Source organism: Bufo gargarizans, chromosome 3 (genome assembly GCF_014858855.1).
Source record: "Bufo gargarizans isolate SCDJY-AF-19 chromosome 3, ASM1485885v1, whole genome shotgun sequence".
Classification (NCBI taxonomy): domain Eukaryota; kingdom Metazoa; phylum Chordata; class Amphibia; order Anura; family Bufonidae; genus Bufo; species Bufo gargarizans.
In genome coordinates, this window is record NC_058082.1 from 117,815,395 (window position 1) to 117,824,880 (window position 9,486).

At 42.9% G+C, this 9,486-nt stretch overlaps 1 protein-coding gene across 1 annotated transcript in view; it reads left to right on the forward strand.

Annotated features, from left to right (window-relative positions):
* The window catches only part of ZBTB39 (zinc finger and BTB domain containing 39), a 28,074-nt gene extending 20,487 nt beyond the window's left edge, over positions 1-7,587 (forward strand). The window contains exon 2 of the mRNA XM_044286480.1: positions 4,630-7,587. Within this exon, the coding sequence (XP_044142415.1) occupies positions 4,756-6,834 (2,079 nt within the window). The 5' untranslated portion in view covers positions 4,630-4,755 and the 3' untranslated portion in view covers positions 6,835-7,587. The remainder of the gene's footprint in view (positions 1-4,629) is intronic.
* Positions 7,588-9,486: the final 1,899 nt, after the last annotated feature.

Below are 9,486 nucleotides of genomic sequence, written 5' to 3' on the forward strand. Positions count from 1 at the left end.
ATTTTTCCAAATTTTTGGCAAATTTGGTATTTTTTTTTATAAATAAAAATTATTTTTTTTACTCCATTTTACCAGTGTCATGAAGTACAATATGTGAAAAAAAAAGTGTCACAGAATGGCCTGGATAAGTCAAAGCGTTTTAAAGTTATCACCACATTAAGTGACACTGGTCAGATTTGCAAAAAATTGCCTAGTCCTTAAGGTGAAATATGGCTGTGTCCTAAAGGGGTTAAAGGGATTTTCTGGGATTTTAATATTGATGACCTTTTTTTCCATTCACATAGCTGTATGAGGGCTTGTTTTTTTGCAGGACAAGTTGTAATTTCTAATGGCACCATTTCCAGGGTAGTGGGAAGCAGGACAAAATTCAAAATGGGGTTGAATTGGAAAAAAAAATGCAATTCTGCCATTTTTTTTTTTTTTTTTTTTCTGTTCACTATGCAGTAAAACTGACCTATTGCCTTCATTCTCCAGATCAGTATGATTCCAAAGATACCACAATTATAATACATTTATTACTTAAAAAAATAAAAACCTTGAAAAAATGTTTTTTTAATCACAGTATTCTGACCCCCTATAACGTTTTTGTAGTTATGCGTACAGAGCTGTGTGAGGGCTTTTTAGTGAGGCGCTCTGTATTTTTTGTGATTCCATTTTGAAAAGTGTCACTTTTTTTATAAAACCGTTTGGGTTGTTGAAGTGACAAAAAAAAAATGATGAATTGGCCGTTTTAACTTTTTTCCCGTTACGACATTCACCATATGGGATTAATATTGTTATATTTTAATAGTACGGGTGTTTTCGCACACGGCAATACCCATGATGTGTATTGTATTGGTTATTTTTTTTTATTAATATTTTGTTGAAGGGTGATTTAAAGGGCTTCTGTCACTCCACTAAACTCATATTTATTTATTTTTTGGTCTCCCTACAATCCTTATGCTGCGATTTCTCAATATATATAGCTTACACTGTTTGGTTCAGTAGTTCTATAAAAAAACTGACTTTTATATTATGCAAATTACCTCTCTAGCAGCAGGTAGGGCGGCTACCTGCTGCTAGCAGCCGCATCCTCCATTCATAATGACGCCCCCTCCTCATGTTGATTGACGGGGCCAGCGGACGCGCTCGTCCTCTGACTGGCCCTGTCTGTGTTTTAAATCTCGCGCCGGTCTTCAGTTGGCGCAGGCGCACTCAGAGGAGGACGCTCGCTCGGCCGCTCCATCCTCAGTGCGCCTGCGCCGGGTGTACATGTGACTTCATCGGCGCAGGCGCACTGAGGGTGGAGCGACCGAGCGAGCGTCCTCCCCTGAGGGCGCCTGCACCAACTGAAGACCGGCGCGAGATTTAAAACGCAGACAGGGCCAGCCAGAGGACGAGCGCGTTCGCTGGCCCTGTCAATCAACATGAGGAGGGGGCGTCATTATTAATGGAGGATGCGGCTGCTAGCAGCAGGTAGCCGCCCTACCTGCTGCTAGAGAGGTAGCCGTATAAGATGCACCGGCCCATAAGACGCACCTAGGTTTTTGAGGAGGAAAATAAATAAAAAATATTTTGAACCAAAAGGTGTGCTTTTGGTGGGTTTTTAACTAATTGTGGTCTGTGAATGGCACTGTTATGGGGGATCTGTGGATGGCACTGTTATGGGGAATCTGTGGGTGACAGTTATGGGGAATCTGTGGGTGACAGTTATGGGGAATCTGTGGGTGACAGTTATGGGGAATCTGTGGGTGACAGTTATGGGGAATCTGTGGGTGACAGTTATGGGGAATCTGTGGGTGACAGTTATGGGGAATCTGTGGGTGGCTCTTATTGGGCTCTCTGGATGGCACTGTTATGAGGATCTGTGTATGACAGTTATGGGGGGGGGGGATCTGTGGATGACACATATATAGCATCTTATGCTATGTGTCATCCACAGATCCCCTCCATAAGTGTCCCTGTATTGAATGACCCTCAATACAGTGCTGGGGGCCGGCATCTGGTTTTATAATGACAGCGGGGCCCGTGCAGTGACTGTATTCTACTACACGGGCCCCGCTCACTGTATAATTGTATCTCTAATAGTTAATTGTTATGTACATAATCGCATAATGAGCGCTGTGTATTACTTACAACTACAAGCGCTCGCCGCTCGGTAGGTAGCAGAGAGGAGGGAGGAGGCAGGCCGGGAGGACAGGCGCTGGCAGCGTGAGTCATATGTCATGCGCCCACGCCGCTTGCTTCATTCATAAAGTGGGCGGCGCAGGCGCGTGACGTATGACTCACACTGCCACCGCCCGTCCTCCCGGCCTGCCTCCTCTCTGCTACCTACCAAGCGGTGAGCGCTTGTAGTTGTAAGTAATACACAGCGCTCATTATCCGATTATATGCATAACAATTTACTATTAGAGATACGATTATACAGTGAGCGGGGCCCGTGTAGTAGAATAGTCACTGCACGGGCCCCGCTGTCATTATAAAAGCAGACGCCGGCCCCTAGCCCCTCCTCCCTCACAGCTGATACACCCGCCGCGCGGCATCGCGGCGGGTGTATCATTGAAAACTCGCAAAATCAGCAGCATTCGCCGTATAAGACGCACTGCTATTCCCCCCCCCCACTTTTGGGGGGGGGGAAGTGCGTCTTATACGGCGAAAAATACGGTAATTTGCATAATATAAAAGTCAGGTTTTTATATAGAACTACTGAACCAAACAGTGTAATAGCCATATATATTGAGAAATCGCAGCATAAGGGTTGTAGGGAGACCAAAAAAAAAAGAGTTTAGTGGAGTGACAGAAGCCCTTTTAAACTTTTATATTTGTGTATTTTATATTTTTTTAATTGATTTAAATCACCCAGTGTGACTATAACTGGCATCCATTAAATTGCCCATTGTGTGCATTGATGGCTATATATCCATCATTGAACACTTAATTTTGAATATAACAATACAGTACTGTCACCTAGTGGTCTGTATTGGAATACGAGGGGATGTTGAGAAGTTCCTTGCTTTGCCCCCTTCCAGTAGGAATTGAAAAACACAACCTCAAAAGACCCAGCTCTGGATTCCTCAACTCGTACCTCCTTCTGTTCACTGTTTAAATGTTTCGGCACCCACTTTGCTAAAAGCTTGCCCATGTCTAGGATATTAGTAGTAATGAATCCAACACGCTTACGGGAGATGTGCAGTATCTGGGCTATCTTTTTGGTGGATATTCGCCGGTCCTCAGAATTAAGTTAAGGACAGCATCGCTTGTTGCCGAGTCTGTTAAGGTTCAGGGGCGTCCACTGCGGGATTCATCTTCAATGGTGAAATGCCCAGTCTTGAAATGAGAAACCCCTAGTGTTTGTGACATCTCAGTGTGAATGTCCTTTGCAGACTTTCCCTGGAGAAACAAAAACTTCATGACAGCCTGTAACTCCACAGGCGTGACTGACACTTCCTTGTGCTTCTGCCATCTCGGGTTCTACCTGAAATAAAAAATAGTTATAACAATTGTAAACATCTGATATTTGCACAGTTACATAACAAGATATCAAGCTTTCATATGGTACAAAATTAATTTTTCAATTCCTACTGGAAGGGGGCAAAGCCAGGAACTTCTCAGCATCCCCTTGTATCTCACTAATAGCTGTCGAAGCCTGCTTAAAACTTTGGGTTATTAGTATAGCGTAACAGGTTCCCAGATCTCAGCTGGGGGGATACTGTTACAGTAGCAGGAGCCGATACAGCAGAAACCTGGCAGCTATGGCGCCCGCTGCACGTGCGAATGGACTCCATGTTTAAAGACGTCGTCCGTATATAGTGGAGGTCACGAAGGTGTTATCCGAAGTCTAACAGATTCCCCCCCCTTCCCAAGCCACTCGTATACAGGTCCTTCTAAAAAAATTAGCATATTGTGATAAAGTTCATTATTTTCTGTAATGTACTGATAAACATTAGAAATTTCTTTGTGTGTCTTACCCTCTTGCTTGAGGGTGTCAATGATGGCCTTATGGACAGCAGTCAGGTCGGCAGTCTTACCCATGATTGCGGTTTTGAGTAATGAACCAGGCTGGGAGTTTTTAAAAGCCTCAGGAATCTTTTGCAGGTGTTTAGAGTTAATTAGTTGATTCAGATGATTAGGTTAATAGCTCGTTTAGAGAACCTTTTCATGATATGCTAATTTTTTGAGATAGGAATTTTGGGTTTTCATGAGCTGTATGCCAAAATCATCAATATTAAAACAATAAAAGGCTTGAACTACTTCAGTTGTGTGTAATGAATCTAAAATATATGAAAGTCTAATGTTTATCAGTACATTACAGAAAATAATGAACTTTATCACTATATGCTAATTTTTTTAGAAGGACCTGTACATTATACTTTCCTGCTCCACGGCACCCGCGTTTCTCGCTCAGATCAAAACATCCCGATGGGTTGGGGGTTGGTGCCGCCAATAGCAGGCCACGACGATGACCAGCCTTCCTAGCAGGGTCCCAGCAATGCTGTATACATCTATTTGCATACCAGTTTAAGGTACCAGTTAACTTAGTCTGTAAACAGATGTAAACATGTGACGTGCTGCAATCCATTTGGACAAAAAGCTAAAAAAGGTCACTTTAGTATTATGTGTAAGTTCTGACACTTCATTTGTGTTTTCTAGGTACGTTCTCACTGCTTACTACAAGGGGGATGAGGTGCCTCTCCGTATGTGGACGACGTTATCAGCTTGAAGGGCCCGGTGTGAATACTTTGCACACGGCATACATCTTGACTCTACCATATAAAGATGGGTATGCGAATCAAATTAAACAGCAGCGACCACCCCAGCAACCTGCTACGTGAGCTGAATAAATCTCGGTTGTCGGGGACACTTTGTGATGTTACTATTGTTGTCGGAAACCGGTCTTTTGCGGCTCATAAAGCTGTGATTGGCTCTGCAGCAGTGTATTTCCAAAAATTGTTCTCCAGCACCGAGTTAGATATTGCTCGAACTTATGTGGTGGACTTTATCACACCAGCCAATTTTGAGAAAGTGCTAAACTTTATCTACACGTCTGAGCTATTTACTGACCTTATTAATGTGGGCGTTATCTATGAAGTCGCTGAGAAGCTTGGCATGGAGGACTTAATAAATGCCTGTCATGCAACATTTCCTGATCTTGAGGGTTCCTCGGGTCAGAAATATCAGTGCTCTGTTTCCTCTAGCGAGGGACGCTCCAGCACATCAGCTGAACCCAATCCAGTAGAATCTAGAGGCAATGGACTGGATAACAACCACCCTCCTATAGACAAAAATTTTAGCACACCAGGAGATGGAAATTCTACGTTTAAAGGAGAAGACCAAGAGGCTAGTCTGAATCAAGCAGCACATTTTCCACTGCCTGCAAAAACTGAAGAACAAAGCACCTCTGCAAGGTTCCAGTCCTCTCACTGCTCAGTGAACACAGGATTTGTTCCAACAAGTACTTGCCCTTCTTACAAAACGCAACACAACGGTGATTTTAACAAAGCTAGTTATTTTCCGGGAGATTCATCTGTTAGTGGAAATTCTAAGGAACCTGCTGGTGGATTTGACGCAATGGGAGACCTTCACCTTGATGAACTAGAAGAGGAAGAGTTACAGTTTGATGAAGCAGGTGATGAAGACTCCGGGCCATCTGGAGAAATAATTGAGCTGAGCGACGGTAGTGAAGATGAGCTGCTATTATTTGGCCAGGGGGAAAGTCGAAGTGGCAAAGCCATGCCATGCCAAGTGTGCAAGAAGGTGCTAGAACCTAACCTTCAGCATATCCGCCAACATGCTCGGGAACATATAGAGCTACGCAATGGTAGTTGCAAGGTCTGCCAGGCCCGCTTCCATGACCGGGGTGCTATGATCACTCATGTTTTATCACACATCGGCATATTTCTTTTCTCTTGTGATATGTGTGAAGACAAATTTTTCAGCCAGTGGCAACTCACCCTTCACAGAGGACAAGAAGGGGTTACGTCAGAACATAATATAATAGTTCATCCAGGTCAACCTCTCCCAGGGGAGGTAAATACATTTGTGGGGGCGATGGGTACTGAGCTGCCATGCGGTGCATGTCATAGGACCATGTTACGTGATTTCCATTCTGTACGTTCTCATGCTTTGGAGCACCTTAACACCAAGAACCTGTCCTGTGGACTGTGTGAGCAGCGACACCTAACACTCTGTGGTCTTATGTGGCATGTCTTATCTCACATGTCTGTATCTGTTTTCTCTTGTTCTGTATGTGCCAGTAGCTTCCTTGATCGACACTTACTGGAGAAGCATATGACAGTCCACCAGAGTTTGGATGAAGCATTATTTCGCTGTCATCTATGTTCTCAAGGTTTTAAGTCTGAAATAACTTACCGACAGCACTTGAATCAGCATCGTTGTGGTAGTATTTCAGCAGATCGCCCTGGGTTTGCAGAATTTTCTCAACTGCAAGCTTCAGTTTCAAAGAGAAAAGTTCCAGAGGATTTTTCAGCAGAAGACCATTCAGTTTCTGGACAACCAGCCCATAGCAAATATACATGTAAGGTTTGTGGCAAGTGCTTCTCTCATACCAGTGAATTTAATTACCACCGGCGCATTCATACCGGGGAAAAGCCGTATCAGTGCAAAGTGTGTCACAAGTTCTTCCGAGGCCGTTCTACCATCAAGTGCCACTTGAAGACACATGCAGGGGCTCTAATGTACCGTTGTACTGTGTGTGGACACTACAGCTCCACCTTGAACCTCATGGGTGAGCACATTGCAGTGCATCGTGGCAACCTGCCTTCAGACTTTACCATTGACCAAACATTTATGTATACTATTCACTCCAAAGAAACAGACAAGAGCGCCGAAAGCTGATGTGCTCTGATGAGGAGCATGGCATAGGGCTGCCAGCGCATTTTAACCCGGTTCCACCTCATTGTTACGCTGTCTTTGTTAAACTGTTTGCTACTAAAAACTGTTTTTCTGTGCATTTTTTTTTTATTTTTTTATTTATCCTTTCCACCACAGAGCTCCAACAGTAAATTGTTCAGTTTCATTTTGGACTTAGAATTTCATACTTGGTCTCAATAGACAAATAGATGAAGTCAATGAAATTGTGCAGGCTGAATGGAACGAGATTTATACAGCCACACTAAAGGGTTTGTGTGGAGAGCAGTGTGTATATTGTCATTTATTCTGTGTTTAGCCCAGCGTAAACTATTTATTAATATGGGTAACGTACCCAAATTTGGGCAAATAAGTTTTCCTTTAGGTGATGACATATGGATACCATTCAGTTACGATGGGACATTTAAATTGACTTAAAGGGGATGGCTAATTTAGGTATGCTATTTCCCATGGTGTGTTAAACATTAAAATAGGTACCTTACAAATTTTTGCTGTGTAGCCACTGGTTCACGCCTATCACCACCCTCTCGACAGCACTTTTCTATCTAACCACACCACCTAGTTCAGAACTCTCCCCTCTCCTAAGCGCACTGCTTGGTCAGTAATGTTGCCGCAGATGGAGACACTTGTCACCATTAAAGTCCATCTGCAACCTCAAATGAACTCTACTCTGCTTGCGCTAGTTTGCCTTGCAGACATCATGAACAGACTAAAACAAACAAGTGGAAATATCAAAATATCAATTTATTATAAAATATATAGTATGAGGAAAAGACAGGATGGTATACAGTGTACAGAAAAGCAAAGGGCCATACAACACCATAACATACACCTATCTGCCTATGTATCGATAAGACACAGGATGGTGTAGAAATTGAAAGGAGAGGGACTCAAGCTCAGGGACAACCAATACTGCATAGCATAAAGAATGATTACCACAATGGGGTTATATGCTATTAATGCAGAAAATTCATACCTTGGTGTCCATGGGCTATCCCTCATCTCCCAAAATTCATATAAAGCACGACTAATAAATATAAAAGGAAAATCCTTAAATCTCATCGGTATCCAGAAAAAAAGTAAGTGGTAAACCTAGGCTATCCAGGACCCACTATGGATGTATGTAGAAGTGCCAAAGGGATGCCATGCTATGCTAAACACAGGACGTACCTGAAGACATGGTGACTGGAAGGATTTCAGACGAAGCCGCTGAGGTGAAACGCGCGTCGAGGTCTCGCACTTAGGGTCTGACATCCTTCCAGTCACCATGTCTTCAGGTACGTCCTGTGTTTAGCATAGCATGGCATCCCTTTGACACTTCTACATACATCCATAGTGGGTCCTGGATATCCCAGGTTTACCACTGGGATATCCAGGACCCACCACGATGAGATTTAAGGATTTTCCTTTTATATTTATTAGTCGTGCTTTATATGAATTTTGGGATGTGAGGGATAGCCCATGGACACCAAGGTATGAATTTTCTGCATTAATAGCATATAACCCCATTGTGGTAATCATTCTTTATGCTATGCAGTATTGGTTGTCCCTGAGCTTGAGTCCCTCTCCTTTCAATTTCTACACCATCCTGTGTCTTATCGATACATAGGCAGATAGGTGTATGTTATGGTGTTGTATGGCCCTTTGCTTTTCTGTACACTGTATACCATCCTGTCTTTTCCCCATACTATATATTTTATAATAAATTGATATTTTGATACATTATTTCCACTTGTTTGTTTTAGTCTATTTTGGATACCGTACAGGTGGAAATTATAGCTGTCTAGTCTGACAGAGAGGTTTTTTTGTAGGTTAATTAGACATCATGAACAGTCAGGAAACTAAGCACATGTGTAGTGGATTGTGGAGTGTCGTCTCACATCATATGTCGCTTCGTCTGCCGCCATAATATGGTGGGAGTGCTGCTCTGGTTGTGGGGTAATGAGATGGGGAAAAGAGAACAAAACTTCTGGAAATAATTTATTAGTAAGTTGCCCATTTTAATGTTTAAAGGAACCTGTCACCATGAGTCTGGACTAATATATGAGTAGTACCGCAGATACGAAGCTCAAATTGCCATTCTTTTGTTTTCCCACTGGTCTTTCTTCCCCCACAGCCAGCTCTCAAAGCTGCACTGAAAAGCACAGTCTGGACTGTGCTTCACTAACATAATGGAGAGGACTCCGGTGCACAGCAGTCCCAACACATTCAGCACAGCTAGAAGCGCTGGCAGCGGAGGAATGTGGGGTAGTAGAAAACTAGAAATTAGCAATTTGCATTATGTATCTACAGTGCTGCTCATGTATTACCTCGTATAATAGACCAAGATAGCAGTGTCAAAAATGGCTAACCCCTTTAAAGACGGCTACGTGTACTACAACATTCAGAATTGCTGTTATGTTTTTCTGTCCAGCTAGCGTTTTACCTACGTTGAGTAAGCTGGACTTTCTGATTAAGCTGTTTTGGGCAATGAAGGAAAAAGTTTGGAAAGTTCTCTTTTATGTTATGTTATAGGTTTCTATGTTATTTAGGTTGCAGTCACACCACCGTATGTATTTTCCAGTCCACTAAATGCAGATCCACAAAATACAGATGATGTCCATGTTGCACTTTTTTTTT